This window comes from Pan paniscus, chromosome 13 (genome assembly GCF_029289425.2).
Source record: "Pan paniscus chromosome 13, NHGRI_mPanPan1-v2.0_pri, whole genome shotgun sequence".
In the NCBI taxonomy this organism is placed as follows: domain Eukaryota; kingdom Metazoa; phylum Chordata; class Mammalia; order Primates; family Hominidae; genus Pan; species Pan paniscus.
Window position 1 is genome coordinate 100,090,525 of NC_073262.2, and position 23,856 is coordinate 100,114,380.

General features: G+C 43.3%; 2 protein-coding genes across 5 annotated transcripts in view; one reads left to right on the forward strand and one right to left on the reverse strand.

Annotated features, from left to right (window-relative positions):
* Nucleotides 1–9,755: 9,755 nt before the first annotated feature.
* On the reverse strand, nt 9,756–23,605 carry HSPD1 (heat shock protein family D (Hsp60) member 1). 3 transcript variants are annotated; one of them, XM_034954738.3, is made up of 12 exons: nt 23,364–23,605; nt 21,879–22,054; nt 20,342–20,594; nt 18,498–18,580; nt 17,862–17,957; nt 17,361–17,454; nt 16,528–16,696; nt 13,373–13,472; nt 12,177–12,422; nt 11,490–11,664; nt 11,031–11,209; nt 9,756–10,370 (listed from the first exon to the last, which is right to left on the reverse strand). In XM_034954738.3, exons 2-12 carry the CDS (start codon nt 22,050–22,052, stop codon nt 10,218–10,220), a joined length of 1,722 nt encoding a protein of 573 aa, XP_034810629.1. In that variant the 5' UTR covers nt 22,053–22,054; nt 23,364–23,605; the 3' UTR covers nt 9,756–10,217. The 3 variants fall into 3 exon arrangements, with proteins under 3 accessions (XP_034810629.1, XP_008948893.1, XP_003825353.1); XM_008950645.4 differs by lacking the exon at nt 23,364–23,605 and adding an exon at nt 23,203–23,341; XM_003825305.5 differs by lacking the exon at nt 23,364–23,605 and adding an exon at nt 22,986–23,119.
* HSPE1 (heat shock protein family E (Hsp10) member 1) overlaps nt 23,511–23,856 on the forward strand; it is a 51,565-nt gene continuing 51,219 nt past the window's right edge. For both annotated transcript variants that reach the window (XM_003825309.5, XM_008950644.3), the window contains exon 1: nt 23,511–23,643. In XM_003825309.5, the coding sequence (XP_003825357.1) occupies nt 23,641–23,643 (3 nt within the window). In that variant the 5' untranslated portion in view covers nt 23,511–23,640. The remainder of the gene's footprint in view (nt 23,644–23,856) is intronic.

Genomic DNA, 23,856 nt, shown 5'->3' on the forward strand with positions numbered 1-23,856 from the left:
CCTCCTGCCTCAGCCTCCCAAAGTGTTGGGATTGCAGGCCTTAGCCACCATGTCATGCCTGTATTCTCTTTTGATGGAAATAGGAACCCATACTTTATCACTCCTTTTACAAATGCCAGCCAGGTACAGTGGCTCACACCTGTATTCCCAGCACTTTAGGAGGCTGAAGTGGGTGGATTGCTTGAGCCCAGGAATTTGAGACCAGACTGGCAACATGATGAAGCCCCATCTCTACAAAAAATACAAAAACTCATTTCCCCTTTGCGAGGGTGCTCATTGGTTTATGCTAAATTTTAAGGAAGTTGTAAACTTGGGGCTAAACTCAGTTACCTATGTCTCTCAAATTCTAGAAATTAGTACTAAAATTATCCAAGTGTGGTGGTATGTGCCTATAGTCCCCGCTACTCAGGAGGCTGAGGCAGGAGGATAGCTTGAGCCTAGGAGGTCGAGGCTGCAGTGACCCGTGATCATGCCACTGCATCTCAGCCCGGGCAACAGAATGAGACTTTATCTCCAAAAAGAGACAAACAAAAATGGTTCTAGTAGTGTTCTAATAGTTAACTCCAGTGTTCCCTTTATACAACAAACACAGTGATCATTTGAGTGTTAACAAATGGATCTTGGGTCTTTGCAGGTACTTAAGGCCAAGTTTAGAGTGTCAGAGTTTATATATCTGGAGTCCATCTGATTCTGCGTAACAGCATTCTAAGCTCAGACCTTCCAAGAAGGAGATAGACCTGGTCAGGAGTTTTTCTGAGGGCAATTTTACGATACTCTCCTTTTACTTTTCCTCCCCCGTTTATAAGAGAAAGAGTTCATAAGATTGTGATATATAGACCTCTGGAATTTCATGGGACTGACCACCTCAGTTTTCAAGGCTCAAGTTTTTAGGCATTTAACAAAATTATTTTGTTTTGCACACTTACATAGCACTAGATGCCAGGCAGTTTAAAATGCTTTGTAAACATTTAATCATAACTTTTTGAGGTAGATACTATTATCCTCATTTTACATAGAAAAAGTTTTATAAAGAGAGGTTAAGTAACTTTTCTAAGGTCACAGTGACTGGTAAAGACAGGATGAAAACCCCACACATTCTGGCTCTAATATCTATGCTCTCTTGTTTGCTTTATCTAGCCCAACAGTCTTGAGGCCATGACTTCTGATTCTGTGGTGGGCAGTTCTATGCAAACCTAGCCACAAAAGCTGAGGAAACTGAGAGGCAGAAGAAAGGTGGACAAATCCAGTTTCTCAGAAAGAAACATTTAATAGGGACCTACACACAGGAGCAGAAGCCATGTTTCGGGGCGGCTGCAAGATAAGATGGTGGATCCCCTGATGGATCATCATGGTCCCAGGGCTTATATACCTTAGGCAACTAAGGGGCGGGATTTGTAGTATGTGTTACAAAGCAACGTCAAGCTTGTTTTGACCTAAGGGCAAGATTTGCAGTGAACAGTAGATAAAGTAGAACTCTTAGAGGCATTGTAGACTTAAAACTTGGCATCTATGCTTTACATATAATAAGGGGGAAAATAATATCATGTCTATAAACTTTTTGAAAATGGCATCTGGCCAGTGGAATCTGAGGGGAAGACTGGTGGGATGGGGCTGTTAGATAAGATTTTTCTCTTTGTGGAAGGATCCTTCGAAGAGAAATTCTCCTTATTTTTACCTGATTTGAGAACATGAAGTTTGTAGCTACATCTGCCATCTTTTCGCTATGAGGAAGAGCCAAGATAATTCAGAGAAGCCAACTCAGAGTTCTAACATCATTAAGGGTGAATGAACCAACCCTGTAGTTGCCAACTTTGCACTTTTGGTTATGTGAGATAACAGACATCTAGTGTTAAATTCACTTTTAGTCTGGTATCAGTGGTTACTTGCAGCCGCCCTTCTGCCCCAGTCTGAACTGGTTGCTCTCCAGGATGTTGCACAGCTATAATTGCAGGGCTTCCTTGCAATCATCCTGGGACTTCCCTTCCCCTCTCCTCTTTGGGACCTGCTATTTCCTGAATTTTTGGCTTCCTCTTATTTTGATGTGCTCTCTCAAAATGCTGGGGCAAATCCACTAGTGGCTTCCTGAGAAAGGGCTAGTGAGAGTAAATTTTTTTTTTTTTTTTGAGACAGAGTCTCACTCTGTCACCCAGGCTGGAGTGCAGTGGCGCAATCTCGGCTCACTGCAGCCTCCACCTCACGGGTTCAAGCGATTCTCCTGCCTCACCAGTAGCTGGGATTACAGGTGCCCACCACCATGCCCAGCTAATTTTTTTGTATTTTTAATAGAGATGGGGTTTCACCACGTTGGTCAGGCTGGTCTTGAACTCCTGACCTTGTGATCCGCCCACTCAGCCTCCCAAAGTGCTGGGATTACAGGTGTGAGCCACAGCACCCAGCCTCAACTTTTTATTTTTATACTTTCTTTTTTTGTATTAAGAAAAGCATGGGCAGACACGGTGGCTCACACCCATAATCCCAGCACTTTGGGAGGCTGCAGTAGGCGGATCACCTGAGGTCATGAGTTTGAGACCAGTCTGGCCAACATGGTGAAACCCCATCTCGACTAAAAATACAAAAATAGCCAGGCATGGTGGTGGGGGCCTGTAATCCTAGCTACTCAGGAGGCTGAGGCAGGAGAATCACTTGAACCCGGGAGGCGGAAGTTGCAGTGAGCCAAGATTGTGCCACTGCACTCCAGCCTGGGTGACAAAGAACAAGACTCCGTCTCAAAAAAAAAAAAAAAAAAAGAAAAGCATAATTACTACAAATTACAAAGGACTAAAGCCAGACTGGAATAATGAATGAATCACATCAGCCCAGAAAGCAGATACTCTCAATAATATTAATATTATAATACAAGCTTGTTCAAGTATTTTACATTTTTTGTGTGTGGCCTTTTTAAGTGTGATATCCTGGCACATAGTAAAGATAATGTACTATGAACGTAAGCCAGATGGCCAGTTTCACTCTCCAGTGAGAAACAGGCTGTAAGTTCTTACCTTCTCTGCCATCAACATGGCTGAAGGTAGAGACGGGTGGGGGCTGGGGAAAATCCAGGGACCCTTTCACACAGGAGGAACTCTAGGGTTCCATCCAGGAGGGTGCCAGATAATCCAGATTACTCTACTTAGGCTGTTGGCAAAAAACAACCCTCATCCTGCCTAACTAGTCACTGATGATCCTTGCCCCTCCTCCTCACTTCCAGGGCCTTCTGAGCTGCCTACTTTCTTTTGTAAATTCAATCATCAGGAAAGGGAAAAGAGCTATAATTGAACAAAACTTAAGACGTGTAATAACTGTGATGGGCTCAGCACCTCTATCTGAGCTGGGGCAGGGGCGGATGGCCCTTCTCTATTCGTGCATTTGCTTGTCACAAATACATTGGTCCTATATTCATGTGTCTTCAGAAAGTGAAGAGGTAAACTTTGCAACATTAACTCCTAACATGTTACGAAAAGTCATTTGCCAGGCAGAGTGGTGCATGTCTGTGGTTCCAGCTACTCAGGAGGCTGAGGTGGGAGGATTGCTTGATACCATGAGGTCAAGGTTGCAGGGAGCCAAGATCGCACCACTGCACTCCAGCCCGGGCAACAGAGTGAGACCCTGTCTCAAAAAAACAAAAACAAAAAGTCCACGCCCCCACCATCACCAGCCTCTGTTGAAATGAAGTCCTCACTTATGTGCCCCAAAAGAAATTCCTCTTGCAGGGGTATCTGTGAAGAGAATGGCAGCCCCCGGCCTGTGGGTAAACTCTAGATAAGAGCGGCCTTTTTCCAGACCCCAAGGCTTCCTTGTGTACCCAAACCCAGCAGAGGACAAACACTTAGGTTTTTTTTTGGTGCTGGATACAGCACTGGGCTAAGTGAGCTGAAGGAAAGGGGTAACAAAGGGAAGGAGGAGGGGGTCCAGGAGTTCAGTGTCTGGTACAGTGTAGGGCAGTCACCAGACTGGGTGAGGAAAGGCCTCAGATCCCACCGTCATGGCAGAGACTAGACCCTCATCCTTGGTTTGAGATGAATTGAGATGGGCTTCCCACATACCAACCACTGGGAGGGCAAAGGTGGAGAAAGGGCACAGGCTGAAAGCAATGAGGTGCCCAAGATAAAGGCCAAGCCCTTGTCAGCATGGGATATTGTCTCCTACTCTCAACCTTTGAGCCCAACAGAGGAACCAGTTGAAAAGCAGAGCCCAAGACATTTCAGTAAGTCAGCAACAAGACCACAAACTTCTCTGTCTTGCCCAGTTCTCACTGAGAGTCGTGACCGTATCCGATACACATCCTACCTAGTCTGTGTAGCTCAGTCCCTTCATCACTGATAGCTTCTGATGGCAGTCGACTCCAAATATTTCATTGTCATTCACATGCAGTCAGTGGCTGAAGAAAGGTATACTCTTATGTCGACATAGACCTTGCTGCCACAGGGCTTCACCAACTGACAGGATTCCACCCAGCCCCCAAGTCCTCCTCACCCCTCATTCCCAGGTGGGCAGAGGTAGATGGCTTGCAGAGGGGGGGGATGCAAGATGGGGAGACTCCACCAGACCCTAGGAGGAGAATTAATGTTGCCTTTCTAGGGTCGTTATTATACCTTTCTGGTCATTCAGGACATTAACTAGACTCAAGAAGAGGCACCATCTTAATCCAACTACAGTTGCAGGATCTGGGTTACTGTTAATGTGTAACCTGGTTGGTTGCACAGGTCAGTGTGATGCTGAGCCTTTACCCTTAGGATGAGTCCCTTTTTTGTTTGTTTTTTATAACAAAACTTTACTTGTTACGTTATGAGGTTCTTAGGTCCTTTGTGTTTCAGAGATGTTAATGTTTAGAGAATTGATACCTTTCCTGGAAATGAAGTACTCTTTTAAGTTGTTAGGTACCTAACTTATTTATGGTATATTGACCTGATTTGTCTATTAACATAGATATGTTTCATAAGTAGAAACTATTTACAAGACAAAATGCTGAAAATTATATAGAAAGTTATGTCTATCTCATGAATTTATTAATATTCATGAGTTCCTCTCAAAAATTTAGTTCCCTGGAAAGTTCAATATTTCTGGAGAATTTGGATAACCTCCGCCCCCTGGGTTCAAGCGATTCTCCTGCCTCAGCCTCCTGAGTAGCTGGGACTACAAGCACGCACCACCATGCCCCACTAATTTTTGTATTTTTAGTAGAGATGGGGTTTCACCATGTTGGCCAGGCTGGTCCTGAACTCCTGACCTCAGGTGATCTGCCCGCCTCAGCCTCCCAAAGTGCTGGGATTACAGGTGTGAGCCACTGCACCTGGCCATGACTCTTACCAGTTTTATTTCACTCCTTCCTGTTTACACATATAGAAACAAGAATATAATCTATGCTTTATCAGCAGACATGTATGTCAGCACTCCTGCTTATTTTATTTATTTATTTTTAGACAGAGTTTTGCTCTTGTTGCCCAGGCTGGAGTGCAAAGGCATGATCTCGGCTCACCGCAACGTCTGCTTCCCAGGTTCAAGTGATTCTCCTGCCTCGGCCTCCCAAGTAGCTGGGATTACAGGCATGCACCACCATTCCCTGCTAATTTTGTATTTTTAGTAGAGACGGGGGTTTCTCCATGTTGGTCAGGCTGGTCTTCACTCCCGACCTCAGGTGATCTGCCTGCCTTGGCCTCCCAAAGTGCTGGGATTACAGGTGTGAGCCACCACGCCTAGCAACACTCCTGCTTATTAGAAACATAATATTCACCAGTTTATATTAGAACTTTTTCTGTTCTTTATATTCACTTTCCTCTTTTAAGTATCATTATGAACACTTTGCTTTGTTCTAAGTAACCATGATTTGTTATTGATACTCAAAACGTACTAACTTTGCCCAGTAAACCCCTTGGGCAGGCTCTTCTTTTTTGGGGGTGGGGAGGCCAGAATCTCACTCTGTCGCCCAGGCTGGAGTGCAGTGGTGCTATCTCGGCTGACTGCAACCTCCACCCCCACAGGTTCAAGCAATTCTCCTGCCTCAGCCTCCTGAGTAGCTGGGACTACAGGCATGAGCCACCATGCCCTGCTAATTTTTGTATTTTTAGTAGAGACGGGGTTTCGCCATATTGGTCAGGCTGGTCTTGAACTCTTGACCTCAGGTAATTGCAAAAAGCTGGGCGTGGTGGCTCACATCTGTAATCCCAGCACTTTGGGAGGCCCAGGTGGGTGGATCACTTGAGGTCAGGAGTTCAAGACCAGCCTGGCCAACATGGTGAAACCTCGTCTCTACTAAAAATACAAAAATTAGCTGGGCATGGTGGCGGGCGCCTGTAGTCCCAGCTATTCTGGAGGCTGAGGCAGGAGAATCGCTTGAACTGGGGAGGCAGAGGTTGCAGTGAGCCGAGATCAAGCCACTGCACTCCAGCCTGGGCAACAGAACTCCGTCTCGAAACAAAACAAAACCAAAAGTGAAGTAGAGGTTCCTCTTCAAAGAGACTTTCCTCCCTGTCTAATTAAGAAGAAATACCAACTTCTCCTAGGAGCAAAATTTATTCAAAGACCTTTGCTAACATTCTTAAATATCTGCTAGCCATAATAAAGAAATCAATATACTTTGTGTTCTTAGCTCCCACAATTTAGCCTAAATATTTGCCCTGGCATGCTTATACTGGTCCAAGCAAACATTAGGTCATAGCCTGTTCCTCTTCCTTATTTGGAGGTGTTTTTTTTACCTTTCTCAGCATCCTGCAAGTTACTTCCTCCTGCCTGTATTCTCCTTGCCTTTGCCTCTTTTGAAAAGTTCTAAGTTGCTAGCCAATGGGGACAAATAGAGAATGTGAGGTCCCATTCCAGTGAATGGAAACCAGGCACAGCAGTAGGGTGGATGCACCAGGTTATAAATGACCCTGTCTCTTTTGTTCGGTGTACTCTCGTGGCAAAACTGCTGGTGAGTGTACCCTTTCTGCAGAAAGTAAAAATGGCCTTGCTGAGAAAATTAAATATATGTTCAAGTGCTATTTCTTTATAGCACCGGGGAACAAGCATTTCTAACATCCACCCACCTCAGCCTCCCAAAGTGCTGGGATTACAGGTGTGAGCCACGGCACCCAGCCATGCTGGCTGTCTTTAAAACTTCTCTGTGGCTGGGCAAGGTGGTTCACACCTGTAATCCCAGCACTTTGGGAGGCCAAGGCCAGCAGATCACTTGAGGTCAGGAATTTGAAACCAGCCTAACCAGTATGGCAAAACCATCTCTACTAAAAATACAAAAATTAGCCAGGCATGGTGGCGTGCACCGGTAGTCCCAGCTACTTAGGAGCCTAAGGCAGGAGAATCACTTGAACCCAGGAGGTGGAGATTGCAATGAGCCGAGATCTCCCCACTGTCTGCACTCCAGCCTGGATGACAGAGTGAGACTCTGTCTCAAAAAAAAAAAAAAAAAAAAAAGCTCTGGGTGTTTTTGAAAGTATTCTCATTGCCAGGCAGGAACAGGGTGTTGCAGATCCATCCTGACATTTTTCCTGCCTCAAGACATGGACTCAACTGCTACTCAAGGAATCCTGTTTCCTTTTAGTGGAGTATTAAATATCTAGGTGCTGGAGATGTACATAAGAATTGTTGATGGGCGGCTGGTGGCGGTGGTTCACACCTGTAATTCCAGCACTTTCAGAAGCCGAGGTGGGTGGATCATGAGGTCAGGAGTTTGAGACCAGCCTGACCAACATGGTAAAACCCCATCTCTACTAAAAATATGAAAATTAGCCAGGCATGGTGGTGCACACCTGTAATCCCAGCTACTTAGGAGGGTGAGGCAGAAAAATTGCTTGAACCCAGGTGGAGGTTACAGTGAGCTGAGATTGCACCACTGCACTCCAGCCTGGCGATAGGGTGAAACTCCATCTCCAAAAAAAAAAAAAAAAGAATTATTGATGGGCACAAGTGCTACTGTTGCTGCTACTACTATTAGACCTTTTTTTTTAGTGACTAAGTCAAAGATTTCATTTAAGGTTACTAAATTCAAACTATTCAGACTGAGTATTTTCAGTATGACAAACTACACTGTACTTTTCTTACTCCAACATTGATGGTCCACATTTAACTGTCTGAAAATCAGACTGGGCCAGGGGTGGTGGCTCACACCTGTAATCCCAGCACTTTGGGTGGCTGAGGATCACGAGATTGCACCACTGCGCTCCAGCGGGTGATGGTGAGACTCCATCTCAAAAAGTCTAAGTAACTTCCACAGTCTCAGAGCTGTTAAGTGGTAGACCCAAATTTGAACCAGTGTTTTATTTAAACACTTAAGATCTCAACCTAAGAACAAGCTAAGCAGGGTCTAGGCAATTGTTGCAAGAAACCTGAAAGCTGCAGCCAGAGGAATTGGGAAATTCCGTTTTCCTTTCTTAGCTTGAGAAGGAAAGCACCCAAGGTTACACTTATTGGTGAAACCAGAACTAGACCACAAACCTGAATTCCTAAGTCCTATCACCGTTTTTCTTTTCTCACTGCAACCTCTGCCTCCCGGGTTCAAGCGCTTCTCCTGCCTCAGCCTCCCAAGTAGCTGGGATTACAGGTGCCTGCCACCATGCCCATGCCCAGCTAATTTTTTGTATTTTTAGTAGAGTCGGGGTTTCACCATGTTGGGTCAGGCTGGTCTTGAACTTCTGACCTCAGGTGATCTGCCCGCCTCAGCTTCTCAAAGTGCTGGGATTACAAGCATGAGCCACTGGGCCCGGCTGGCAGTTAGACCTTCAGAGTCTCAGTTTATATAAATGTAGCATAGGCTTAATAGTCCCAAACCTAAGATTGAGGGTTAAAATTACCTATCCTGATGTCTAATGCATAGCAAACACTTGGTTAATTTTTCCTCTCCTATTAATCTCTAGTCTTCTGTCACTCTCCCTGCTCTAATACGAACTAAGTCCAGGTGTTTCTTATTCCTTGTTCTTCTAATAAACTAGTTGGCCTCTTAAGATGTAAATTATCTCCCTAGATTTCTTTTACTTGAGTTTGCTTGCTTGCCACTTTTACAGCCCAAACTACATTCTAGACAAGATTTCTTCAGTTAACATGCCTTTTATTCAATCCCCTCTCATTTGCTGACCAATCCTCCTTTTTAAAATTTCTCTGGGTACCTAGCAGGTGTATTTATTTCTGGGGTACAAGAGATGTTTTGATGTAGGCATGCAATGTGAAATAATCATATCATGGAGAATCATATCATGGAGAATCATATCATGGAAATGGAGGGGTGATCACCATCACCCCATAACCATGTATCCTTTGTTACAATCCAATTACATTCTTTTATTTTTAAATGTACAATTATTATTGACTATAGTCACCCTGTTGTGCTATCAAATAGATCCTTTTTTTTTGTACCCCAAACACAACCAAATTACCAAAGCCAAAGGTATTCTAGGTACAGGATTTCAAGTGACTGACTTTTCATGTGATGATGGACTTTATTTCTCCCCTCTACTTCTGTCCAAGGTAAGGACAGCAGAAATATTTGCCTCAATGCCTTGCTTGCAGCAGCAGCCCAAAGGCCATGCTGAGGAGCTGGAGTTCCCTCCAACCTCCCAGATTTTACAGCTCCAAGAGAGATTACATCCTTGCACCGGGGAAAATAGAAACTGTCTTTCCCCATTATCAATGGAATAATGTAGTTCAGTCTGCAACAAAGAGAAACATGAAAATATCATAGATAGGATAATGTTTTACACACATGCCAGCCTGCCCTTCAACTGGCTTTCAATTTTCAGTATCTTCTAATCATGGAAATGCTAACACAATTATTAACTTTAAACAAATTTTTATTACACAAAGGTTGTCACATAATTGGATACTTCTCTACTTTGTACACAATTATTCTCACTCTCCACAGAAAGGCTGCTTAACTTCTCATCTGGTGGTGGCAAGCACTAAAATCCTGATTTTAACAGAATAGTAGTAAAAATGCCTCAGTGATTTAAGTTGAAAGCAGTACACTGGTACATGGCTCTTGTACCCAGTATCAGGAATGTACAAATGTTTTTTATTCAAAAATACAAAATAAATTATCTGTAGGCATGGACAATGACAGCAGTAAACCATTATATATTTTGTCAACTGAAACCAGTAACTGATGGTTATAGTGATTTTCAGCCAGCCTTTTTCTTCATTTTCTCCAACTGACTTCTCTGAAGTTATTGGTGAGGAACACTGCCTTGGGCTTCCTGTCACAGTTCATTAATAAAGGTAAAGCACTAGTCTAGGAGTTAGAACATGCCACCTCCCATACCACCTCCCATTCCACCCATTGCACCCATTCCAGGGTCCTTCTCTTCTTTAGGAATTTCTGTGACTACAACTTCTGCTGTAGTTAACAGAGAGGCCACACCAGCAGCATCCAATAAAGCAGTTCTCACAACCTAGAAAAAAATTTAATTAATTAGTTTTCCCTTAGTAGAATATGAGCAAGACTTATTGAAAATTTCTGTCTGGGCGTGGTGGCTCACACCTGTAATCCCAGCACGTTGGGAGGCTGAGGCAGGTAGATGACTTGAGGTTAGGAGTTCAAGACCAGCCTGGCCAACATGATGAGACCCCGTCTCTACTAAAAATACAAAAATTAGCCAGGCATGGTGGTGCATGCCTGTAATCCCAGCTACTTAGGAGCCTGAGGCAGGAGAATCGCTTGAACCCAGGAGGTGGAGGTTGTCACTGCCTGCACTCCAGCCTGGCCGACACAGCGACTCTGTCTTCAAAACAAAACAAAACCCTGTTCTGGGTATCTTGGAAAGTATTCTTACTGCCAGGCAGGAACAGGGTGTTCCAGATCCATCCTGATTTTTTCCTGCCTCCAGGCATGGACTCAACTGCTACTCAAGGGATCCTGCTTCCTTTTAGTGGAGTATTAAATATCTAGGTGCTGGAAATGTACATGAGAATTGTTGATGGGCACAAGAGCTATTGCTGTTGCTACTGCTATTAGACTATTTTTCTGGTGACAAAATCAAAGATTTGGGATGTGGGGATACATTAACAAAATGAACAACAAAAGACTTTTTAGTAAGTGTTCAACCATTTACCTTTGTTGGGTCAATGATTCCTTTTTCCACCATATTCACAAAATCTCCAGCCATAGCATCATAACCAACTTCTGAGGAACTTTGCATAATTTTCTCAACTATCAAAGATCCTTCAACACCTGCATTCTTAGCAATGGTCATTGCTGGAATTTTGAGTGTTCTTTTAATAATTTCTATACCTACAGAGAAATTTCAGCAAAATTTTAATACTTTCATTTGTAAATATTGTAACACATTTATAAGTTGTGAGGATATTGATGTAGGGAAATCCCAATCCTACTACAGATCAAATCATTTCCTCTGAAAAAGATGTGATGCATGTTTAGCTCTGACATTAGCACTATTCTACTTCTGTTATTCAGGAAATGAATGTGCTATTCCATTTAGGGGACTGCAACATTATTATTCTAAGAAAAACTAAAATCAGGCCACAAACTCATTTAAAAGGTAACTTTTTACCAATTTTTTGATCTTCATTAGCTGGAGTCAATGAGTCCAAGGCTGGAATGCATCGAAGGAGGGCACAACCCCCTCCCAAAACAATGCCTTCTTCAACAGCAGCTCTTGTAGCATTAAGGGCATCTGTAACTCTGTCTTTCTTTTCATTCACTTCAACATCACTTGTCCCACCAACCTAAAGACGAAAAGAATTCCAGTTAGTATGGCCTGTTCATTCAAGATGCTAATTGCCAAGTCATTTAAAAGCAGTTTACTTAAAAAGCAATCCTGGGGTGGGCGTGGTGGCTCACACCTGTAATCCTAGCACTTTGGGAGGCTGAGGTGAGTGGATCACTTGAGGTCAGGAGTTTGAGACCAGCCTGGCCAACATGGTGAAGCCCTGTCTCCACTAAAAATACAAAATTAGCCAGGCATGGTGGCAAGTGCCTGTAATCCCAGCTACTCGGGAGGCCAAGGCAGGAGATTCGCTTGAGAACCCAGGAGGCGGAGGTTGCAGTGTGCCGAGATCGCACCACTGCATCCCAGCCTGGGTGACGAAGAGCTCAAAACAAAACAAACAAAATTCCACTATGAAGTTAATTCCTCAAGTATTCGTTTAGTTCCATGGTACTACTGGGGAATACTACAGAAGCAAAATCATTCTTGGACTCAGAACCCAAGAAACTTATTCATAATAATGAATGTTACCTTCAGCACAGCCACTCCATCTGAAAGTTTTGCGAGCCGTTCATTCAGTTTTTCCTTTTCATATTCACTAGTTGTGACATCTAACTGCTCAATGATTTCTTGAATACGTTTTTCAATTTGAGCCTTGTCACCTTTTCCTTTTAAGAGCATGGCATCGTCTTTGGTCACAATGACCTCTCCAACTTTTCCTAAGTCATGAGGCTGAACGTCTTCAAGATTCAGGGTCAATCCCTCTTCTCCAAACACCTACAAAAAGAGTTAAACGTAAACCTGTTGTAGGTTACAGTTTCTGCCATTATACCAAGTTTATTAATACACCATGCAAGAGAATCATCGAAATACTTTATTTCTTTGAAATGAGAGATTTTAAGATCACTGTTAGTCCAGAACAAGACTTGAGTATAGTCTTTCACTGCATTTCCAAATTCTCAATTCTCACAACTCTGGTAATTATTACCAGCCTTACTTGAGAAAAAAACATCGAAGGTCACACTTACTGGTAGAGCCAGGACAAGACCATAGGCCTTGACTCTCAAGTCCTACATCCCTTGTAGCATACACTTCTACCTTTCAAAACTGAGCTCGGTAGCTCATGCCTGTAATCCCAGGACTTTGGGAGGCGGAGGCAGGCATATTGCTTGAGTCCAGAAGTTTGAGAAGCCTAGGCAATACAGTGAGACCCATCACTACTAAAACTAAAAAAATTAGCTGGGCATGGTACTGCACCTGTAGTCCCAGCTACTTGGGAGGCTGAGACGGGAGGATTGCTTGAACCCAGAAGGTGGAGGTTGCAGTAAGCCAAGATCGTGCCACTGCATTCCAGCCTGGGTGACAGATCAAGACACCTGTCTTGATCTCAAAAAAAAAGAAACCCCACAGATTTAAGTCAATAAGAATAGTCAATACAGATCAAGTCAAGAATAGTCAAGACAGATCAAGACACCGTCTCCAAAAAAAACAAAAAAAAGGAAACCCCCTTATTCAGTCAATAAGATTTAGTCAATATAGAATAGTCAATAAGCTCATTCTTAGGCCAGACTTGTGGCAAATTAACGGGAATTTAATCCAACCCCTACCTTCCAAAGAGCCAAAAGAAACAGATAGTTGTAGTATCTAATTGTGAAATGTTAAACTATCTATAAATTCCAGACAAGTATAAACATTCAGCAAACCATTATCACATTTATTTTACTTACTGCACCACCAGTAGCAATAGCCATATCTTTAAGCTGGTTCTTTCTATTGTCACCAAACCCTGGAGCCTTGACTGCCACAACCTGAAGACCAACCTTTAGCCTGTTAAGAATAGTTGATAGTAAGATTTAAATGAAATAAAAATGCCTATCTGTTTAATTCCCCTCAAGCTGTTACTAGATTACTTAGGATTCCCTAAGTAATCTGGTTTGGTTTTTGTGTGTTTTTTTGGTTTTTTTTTTTTTTTTTTTTGCTTCCTAGCAATTTTTGATCAAATTAAGACAGGAAGTATCTGAGACAGTTTAGGCTATTTTCTATTAATTATACTTGTCCATATCCGTTTACCTTCTTAATAAACTGTTGGCCTGGCCGGGCGTGGTGACTCAGGCCTGTAATCCCAGCACTTTGCAAGGCCCAGGCAGGTGGATCACGAGGTCAGGAGTTCGAGACCAGCCTGGCCAAGATGGTGAAACCCTGTCTCTACTGAAAATAACAAAAATCAGCCAAATGTGGTAGCAGGCACCTGTAATCCCCACTACTCAGGAGGCCGAGCAGCAAAAATCACATCACAGTAAGTTATAGGATACAGTGATAACTATTATGAATGGTAGAAAAACAATAATTACTAAATATTACATTTGAGGGTCATTTAATAAACATCTCCATATATTAATGCTGAGTTTTGAATGAGCAATGTTCTGAATTCACTTCTTTTATAAATGTTATACAAAAAGCTGACAGTATTGTTAAGCTCACCTGAAATTTTTACCAGGTAAATGAATACTTGGAATGTGTAATCAAATGTCCATTTGAGAGCAGATTGTGAAACAGAAGCAATGTTCAAACTTCAAGACAGCTGGTCTATTTTATTAAGGACCCAAATAAAAATCAGAGGAATAAGCTATATGCTATGTAAACTGGATATCCCACTTTTCAACTAGCAGTAAAATGGCTTAATGAAAACTCTGTAGGCTTGTTTTTTTCTGGCCTCAAGTCTTTTTTTTTTTTTTTTTTTTTTTTGAGACAGAGTCTTGCTCTGTCGCCCAGGCTGGAGTGCAGTGGTGAGATCTCGGCTCACTGCAACCTCCGCCTCCTGGATTTAAGCCATTCTCCTGCCTCAGCCCACCACCACGCCCGGCTAATTTTTTGTATTTTTAGTAGAGACGGGGTTTCACCGTATTAGCCAGGATGGTCTCGATCTCCTGACCTCATGATCCACCCCCGCCTCGGCTTCCCAAAGTGCTGGGATTACAGGCATGAGTCACCACGCCCAGCCAAGTCTTTTCTGGCCAGCCAAGTCTTTTCTTAATCCCTCCAATAAAGCAAATCCAAGCTAAGAAAAACATTCCAGGGTAAGGCAGCTCATTAGAGCTTTTGGGTCAGATGAGCACGTGTAATGTCTAAAACCTACCTGTTAATGTATGCATTTCTACTATAACAAAATGGAAAGAAAAGTCTTGCTTCTGACATACTTCAATTCTGAGATAAGGAAGAACAAACATTTTAATAATGCCCTTAGATTGTCTGCAGCATGAACATTACCTGTCTTAAAGTTTAAACTAATAGTAAACTATAGCTTAAAATGTAGATTTAAATAAGTGACTAGACCTCACCTTATTTTAGATTGGGTGCTATTTTCTCTACTTCAGACTATTTAGCAAACATTTAACAACAGACTAAATACTTGATCACAGCCAAGGGTAGTGGCTCATGCCTGTAATCCCAGCACTTTGGGAGGGTGAGGTGGGAGAATCACTTAAGATTCACCAACAGTTTAAGACTAGCCTAGGCAACATATTGAGACCTCGTCTCTACAAAAAAATTAAAAGATCAGCCAAGTGTGCTTGTGCAAGTGTGTAGTCCCAGCTACTTGGGAGGCTGAGGCAGGAGGATTGCTTGACCCCAAGAGTTCAAGGCTGCAGTGAGCTATGATCGTGCCGCCGCAGCCCAGCCTGGGTGACACAGTCTGTCTCTCAAAATAAATAAAAATATTCGATGGTGAAATACACTTACATCTGAGTTATTTATTTAGAGACAGAGTCTCGCTTTGTTGCCCAGGCCGGGGTGCAGCAGCACAATCTCGGATCACTGCAACTTCCGCCTCCCAGATTCAAGTGATTCTCCTGCCTCAGCCTCTGAGTAGCTGGGATTACAGGCGCACGCCACCATGCTCTGCTAATTTTTATATTTTTAGTAGAGACGGGGTTTCACTATGTTGGCCAGGCTGGTCTGGAACTCCTGATCTCAGGTGATCCACCCGCCTGTGCCTCCCCAAGTGCTGGGATTATAGCTGTGAGCCACCATGCCTGGCTCTGAGTTATTTGGAAGTTAGTTGTTTACTTCCCTGTTCTATGCAAAATAATATTCTGAAAATCTACATATTTTTAACCAGAAAAACCTTAAAAAAACAAAACAAAACAAAAAACAAGATTGACACTTGAACCCAGGAGGCTTGAGCCGAGATTGAGCCACTGCACTACTGCACTCCGGCCTGGGTGACAGAGACTCTGTCTCCAAAAAAAAATTAAAAAAATAAAAAAATTACAAGGCCGGGCGCAGTGGCTCACACCTGTAATCCCAGCACTTTGGGAGGTTGAGGCGGGCGGATCACAAGGTCAGGAGTTTGAGACCAGCCTGGCCAATATGGTGAAACCCTGTCTCTACTAAAAATACAAAAATTAGTCAGGTGTGGTGGCACGCACCTGTAGTCCCAGCTGCTTGGGAGGCTGAGGCAGAACTGTTTGAACCTAGGAGATGGAGATTGCAGTGAGCCAAGATTATGCCACTGCACTCCAGCCTGGGCCAGGGAGTGAGACTCTGTCTCAAAAAAAAAAAAAAAAAAAAAAAAAAAAACAAGATTCAGTCATGTGCCTTCAAAACAACTGTAAACACTTGCAAAATACAGAAAGGTACCCATGTGCTAAATTAGTCTATTCTATGAGAAAGCTGATCAAAATAGTAAAGACTTTGGGGTTCCTTTCAAAAACACAACCATAAGGATACATTAGAGCACACCTGATTTACACAATTACAATTCTAGATACAAACCCAACTGGATCAAATGTGGAGGTACACATGATGGAAACTGCAAACAGCAATACAAATAATTCTGTCTTTCACCGAGAAATATAAATCAACAAATACCACTGCTTATTACCTATTCAAGACGAGTGTACTTAGAGCTTCTCCATCAACATCTTCAGCGATTATGACCAAAGGCTTACGGTGAGCATTGGCAATTTCAAGAGCAGGTACAATGGACTGGACACTAGAAATTTTCTTTTCACTCAACAGAACATAGGCATCCTGGAATTCACATTTCTGACCTGTAAAAATAATGAAGATTTCAAAAATATACAAAAAATGACTGCAATACATTTAAATGAAAAGCGAAACCAAGGTTCCAATACACTTTAAAATTCACCAGTGAGTTGGTTTTCCTCCTTCATTTCTCATATGCATTAACTTTTGGAATATATACATTTATTTTTTAGAGGATGACACCAACTAATACCTATAGTTTGACACATATTAGAAAGTATATTTTAAAAATTTCAGGAGGCCAAAGCAGGCAGATGACTTGAGGCCAGGAATTCAAAACCAGCCTGGCCAACATGGCTAAACCTTGTCTCTATTAAAAAATTCAAAAATTGGCCAGGCACAGTGCCTCATACCTATAATCCCAGCACTTTGGGAGGCCAAGGTGGGTGGATCACCTGAGGTCAGGAGTTAAGAGACCAGCCTGGCCAACATGGTGAAACCCCATCTCTACTAAAAATACAAAAATCAGCCTGGCATGGTGGCGTGTGACTGTAATCCCAGCTACTTGGGAGACTGAGGCAAGAGAATCACTTGAACCCGGAAGGCGGAGGTTGCAGTGAGCAACGCGCCACCACATCATGCCACTGCACTGGAGCCGGGGCAACAGAGAATGAGACTCTGTCTAAAATAATAAAAATAATAATAATTCAGTTATTGATTTGTTCTTACCTTTTGATGTATTAATAAAGTATGGAGAAATATAGCCTCGATCAAACTTCATGCCTTCAATAATTTCTAATTCATCATTCAGTGTTTTTCCATCCTATGAAAAGTCAAAGAATTAGGTATATGGATTTCATTGAACACAAAACATGGAATTACAGGCCAGATTAATAAAAACAGACCCCTCTGGCCATAAGAGATGCAGGGTAGAGTATGAAACAGCCCAGGACATCCAATTACACTTCTGCAAAAAAATCCCAAAAGTGCTTATTTGAATAATCATTTAAGTTAGGATGGATTCATTTCATGCAGCAAAGGCTAATTCACATAAAACACAGTAAGTACTTTATTCTATACATGTGCTGAGACTACCTATGAAGGAATAAAAAAAGCACTGTTTTTAAAACAGAATTTTTGTTTGAAAAATTCAGTTTTGATCATCAGATAACTCAAACTTTTGATCATGAGATAACTCAAAATTATCTTTAAAAATACAAACACACTTGCCTTTACTGTGATGACACCCTTTCTTCCAACTTTTTTCATTGCATCAGAGATGATATTGCCAATTTCTTTGTCTCCGTTTGCAGAAATCGTAGCAACCTGAAATAATCCAGTTACTCTTCGAAATTAAAAGGTAAGGCTAGTGTCCTCAGTCAGTTCCCTTACCTTTTCCTAGTAACTTCCAAATTGATACTTCCATCCAGGGGAGAGAAGGGGAATTTACGTTATGGTAGTTTTCATGAAGTACTGGTTCTTTGCTCTTTTCCGATTCATTATTTGACTACATTGTTTTGAAGAATATGATACATAAAACTATTCTTGTAAAAAAAGTTTAAAAATGCTGACTTCATTACAAACTGACAAAACTTATGCACCTTTGACAATGGCTAAGAACATTTTCACAATCATATGAATCCATTTTACAGCCATGTAGAACTAAAATGACAACCACATGTAGAACTAAATGACAACCATTATGGTCATAATTCTTTTCAAAGGTTTTAGCAGTAAGAAACAATGATTCTAATATTGATGATTGGGTAGTATTGTTATTCTGACATTGGTGTGATCAAGGAAAAAAAAAAATCACACATGCCATTAAATTTTTTTTAAAAAACGTGTAACATGTTAAGTCCTTACCTGTGCAATTTCTTCAGGGGTGGTCACAGGTTTAGACTGCTTTTTAAGTTCAGCAATTACAGCATCAACAGCTAACATCACACCTAGTTCAACGATATATGTCATTACAATGTTTATTTCTCTCATGGCTTCTATGTCAAGTAGAAATCTTGAGATTTGTGACAAATATTTTAATGCCTTAACTTAAAAAAAAAAAATTTTTTTTTTTTTTTGAGACAGGGTCTTGTTGTGTCGCCCGGGCTAGAGTGCAGTAGCACAGATCATGGCTCACTGCAGCCCTGACATCCTGGGCTCAAGGGAGTAGCTGAGACCACAGGCTCAAGCCACCATGCTCAGCTTCTTTTATTTTTGTAGACAAGGTCTCACTATGTTGCCCAAGGTGGTCTTGAACTCCTGGGCTCAAGCAATCCTCCCACCTCAGCTTCCCATGTAGCTGGGACTACAGGCATGTACCTATGCTTGGTCTTTAGTGCCTTAATATTAAATTTACACACAGCTTCTGAGACAGTGCTTCTTAATAACACAGAGTTGCATGGCATGTACTTAAACAGTAACTTTAGGTTCACACAGTAAATAAAATCTCACAATGCCAAAATTTTGAAAATAGGACTAAAACAAGGTAGATGTGTATAGTTTCAAAAGTCTCACCACTGAACTCATCCTATGCAAATTCCTAACCCAATCATGCTGTTTCCAATAGGGTCCGCGACACTTCTCATGTCCATTAGATGATGCAAAAAAGGACCAAAATGGCTAACACTCCCTTATTTTCAACAAGAAGTACAGTTCTTAAATGACAGGAATCTGTTGTGACTATGCCTCTGCAGGTGTCAATTGTCTGAAATCCCCTCAATTTAGTACGTATTATGAACTAACAAAATATTTTTGTTTTACATCAGTCTTAATAGTCCCATTTTGCTCAATTGGGAATAGTGCTAGCTCTCTTGTTTGAGAACTGTTACTTCAAAAAAAATCCAATGCAAGGTGTTGGTAAGTCCTCTTCATAACCTTAATTAATACTTGTTAGTGATTTACAGTAAAACTGCTTTTAGTGAAGTATATTCACTTGGCCCATAAACACTGAAATAGATGAGGTAATGATACATTAGTAATGTAGTAATAAATTAGTATGCCAATTCTGACAAAAAATTACCAATAGCTCCCCCCACCTTTACTTACAAGAGGGTTCCTGGTTTGAACCCTAACATACCCTAGATATACATAGCAATTCTGCTGATAGGAAAACCAAGTCTTAGCACACAGCTAATAAATGACAAACATGGGACTAGAATTTAAGTCTATACTGCCATGAACCTCATGAGGAGGAGCAAATTGTTAATTAAGTTGCACTCTAGTTACAAGCACTAACAAAACACAAACCAATAACATGGTGTGTGCTATTAAGAAAAAATAAACTGAGGAAAACATTACTTTCTGACATTCTGAATGATCCAGTGTATTTAGTCTTACTTTCTACAAAACTAAACTAAAAATTAGCCAGGAATGGTGGTGAGTGCCTGTAGTAGTCCCAGCTACTTGGAGGCTGAGGCAGGAGGATTGCTTGAGCCCAGGAGTTCCAGTGCAGTCCAGCCTGGGCTACAGAGCAAGACCCTGTCTCTAAAAACAAAAGAAACCAACTAAGTAAAATATCAAAATTACCTAACAGTACCTACCATACAGCCAAGCTTGCTAAAGGAAAACCCAGTTTAAGATTTCTCCAGGCCAAGAGGAGGAATGAGAGAAGGATTAATTTCCTCAAGTTAACACTTTCCTTAGGTCCAAGGAATCAATGCCTTAAAGCACACTGAAGTTTAGAACACTGTGGTGACAACAGACATTCCTACCTCTCCTGATTTCCACTGGATTAGCACCTTTGCTAATCTTCTCGAAGCCTTCCTTGGCTATAGAGCGTGCCAGTACAGTAGCAGTGGTAGTGCCATCCCCAGCTTCTTCATTTGTGTTATTGGCAACATCTTGAACAAGTTTAGCTCCAATGTTTTTGTATTTATCTTTTAAGTCAATTGACTTTGCAACAGTCACACCATCTTTTGTTACTTTGGGACTTCCCCAACTCTGCTCAATAATCACTGTTCTTCCCTAGAAGAAAAAAATGTAACAGGATTAGACATACCCTAAGGATGATTTACATTTTAAAAAATGAGCAGTCTTCATAATAAAGCAACTACTTCAAAGTCTCAACATAAGTTGTGTCATTTTTATCAGTCTTGCAGCATGAACCTCAAGGGCAAGTTTATCGACATTCTTTGTCTACAGACAAAATGACCTGATTCTCTGCCAAGAGCATAATTTTGAACTAGGTAATTTAGGAGATTAAAATCCTAGGGACTAAAACTTGTCATCTTATAAAATGAACAAGAACACAAGACAAAGAATAAAACAATCTTCCTATCACTTATACTTTAGTTAGTGCCTGTTATCTTTTAAAGTAATGTGACTTGTTTTAAAATCCGTTTAACTAAAATATTAACCATCAAGGCAAGTAGTGTGCTCTTCCAGGTTCACTCAACATAAAACTTCAACCATGGCACAATTATTGGCCATCCTTTGGATTTGAACTAAAGCTGCTACTTTCTATTTGTGAGGTGTGCAAATGTTGTATTTTAGGCAGTTGTTGGATCACTTGATATCTGAACTGTCTTCAAACTGAAATGAAGCACCACTTGACTGCACACCACCTTCAAAGGCCTCCTCAAAACATTACCCCTATTAAATGAGACTTATTTTAAATATGCTTTGGAACAAGAGAACAGCAGAAAACCGATGGGTAAAACTAGCATCTTGGGGTGGAGGAGAGAATGGGAAGCTACTGTATAATGAGTACAAAGTTACAATTTTTCCATATAAAAAGTTTTGGAGATGGATGGTGGTGATGACTGCACAACATAAATGTAATTGATGTCCCCAAAGTGCACACTTAATGGTAATTTTATGTTGTGTACATTTTACTACAATAAACCAAAAAAAAAAATTTAGCATCTACAAGCACATACCTAAGGAATTATGGAAGATAAGTTAAACTCTTCTCTCTACACTTGGCATGAACTACTGGGAAAGGATCCAAATTTTAACTTAAGCCAGCGAAATTCTACCTAGAGTTTAAGAATCCACCTTGAGCTGTAAGTTACTACCCGATTACATCACACATTGAACAAAATAGTTTCGAAAATCTGGCTGAAGCAGTTTAAGCTTTAAGATCATGTCTAAGAAAAAAAGGCTAACCAATACTTCAGAATTCTTACATGTAAACTGAGTTCTCTCAAAAATGGATATGAAAGTACTGTTGAATAGTTCAGTGCGACTATTTGTGAGTAAAATGCTATTAATAATACCGTAATTACAATAAAATAAAAATACTGGTACCTTTGGCCCCATTGTAACGGCCACAGCATCGGCTAAAAGGTCTACACCTTGAAGCATTAAGGCTCGGGCATCTGCACCAAATTTTACATCTTTGGCATAAGCCCGAGTGAGATGAGGAGCCAGTACCCTGGACACCGGTCTCATCTGGCGAAAGACTGTGGGTAACCGAAGCATTTCTGGGGATGGAAGCAAAAAGATCATCAGAACTACCACCCGTGGTGCGCTGCAGAACAAACATGCCCACCTGTGCAACAGAGCAAGCAACGTGAGATGCTGAGCCTGGCTGACCTCCGCCAGCCACTACGCCTGATTGACGGAAGGCGCCGCAGCTTCGGAACATCAGCCACTAGCACAAGCTAAAGAGGCCGCCCCGGCCGGCGCCTGACCTATAGCACCAGCACAAAGCACATGCGGCTCCTTCCCCACGGCCACCTATCCCTGCCGCCAAAAACGAGTTAATCTTTCACCGCGAAAACGGCCTTGTGGGCAGACCCACTCCAACTGTGGCCCCTGAGAAACCAAGTCAGCCGGAGAGAGGCAAGTTACAAATCCAAGTGACCAGGGAAGTTAAAAGTATTCCTGACGGTGCAAAAAGCCGCTCAGCAAAGTGTCTCCATGGATCCACCCAAGGCTACTGTATCAGAGCAACCAGCAAGGCCGCGATGCTGGGGGCGGCGGCCCGGCCCACTCGGCGCGAGCCCACGTGTCCTTCTTTCCGAACGCCCCCAACAAGGTCAAGACTGGAGGCGCGGTATCCCAGCTGCCTGCGGGGGAAAAAAGCGGTTCCCTCACGTACACCACCCTCCCCGGTTCCCTGAAGTCGGCCAGGCGCAGGTTGCACCAGCGGGCCTAAGTGGTTACAATCCCCCAAATTCAATCCCCACGAGTTGTCCCTCCCGCGCCCGGCCGAGGTCCAGGATCCGCGTCGCACGTGATGGAACCCGCATGGACCCGCGAGGCCTGGACCCGCAGGCCTGGGCCTGCGGTGCGGCGCGGTGCGGAACTCCAGGTTGTCGCCGCCCGCACCCTCCAGCTGGACCGCAGAGGAGGAAGGCCCACTCGGGGGTCTCAGGAGCCGGGGGGAGGTGGCGCGGGAAGGCCGCGTACCTGCGGGGCGGCGGCAAGGCGTGCGCGCGGCGAGACAGGTCGTCGGCGGCGAGTGAGGGACAGAGTGCAGGGCGCACACCGCAATGAGCCCGTGTCCCCTCCCTCCGCCTCTACCCCCGCCCCGCGGCACCGCGTGTGCAGGCAGCTCCCACCCACTTCCCGTCAGCCGGGGCCCTGCAATCTGCACACCCTGCGCGCGAGCCCCGCCCCTCCCTACCCACGCAGGGTGTGCTAGCGCCCTCAGCCCTCTCCGGCCGGCTTAGTCTAGTTCCCGGGCCTCGCTCGGTTCCAGAACTTTCCGGAAAATGCCGCTCTCCCTACGGCTCAAGGGTCAAATCGCGTCATTTCCGGGAGGGGACGAAGGGGTAGTTCTTTCACCTCGGCTGGGCGCCTAGAAAAGCCTAGAAACAGCTCCTCTTTTCTTCCGCCTCCGAGTCTTCGCGTCAGCGTCCTACGCAGGGCCCTTGGGGCGAATCGCGGTGCGCGTCGGGGCGACCGCCCTCCCTCCCTGGGAGGGGCGAGGGGGCTAGCGGCGACGGCTGGGGCGAGCGCGCCTGCGCGCTGGGTGATTTTTTCACGTGTCGCCAGGGCCGGACTGCGAGTCTCCTTGCGGCGCTACACTAGAGCAGAGTACGAGTCTGAGGCGGAGGGAGTAATGGTGAGTCCCGCGTGGCCCCGAGGCCTGCAGGCCCGGGCCTGTCTGAGGCGTACGGGGATCCCTGACGCCCCTCTTTTGTTGGGCTGGGCGGGAGGGATTGGTGGCCACTCAGTGACCAGCGCCCGATGGCACCTTGGAGCGGCAAGGCCCGCCCGACCCTTTTCTCCCCCAGGGCTCTTTGCACGCGCGTGTGCTGCGGGTGTGTAAGGCAGG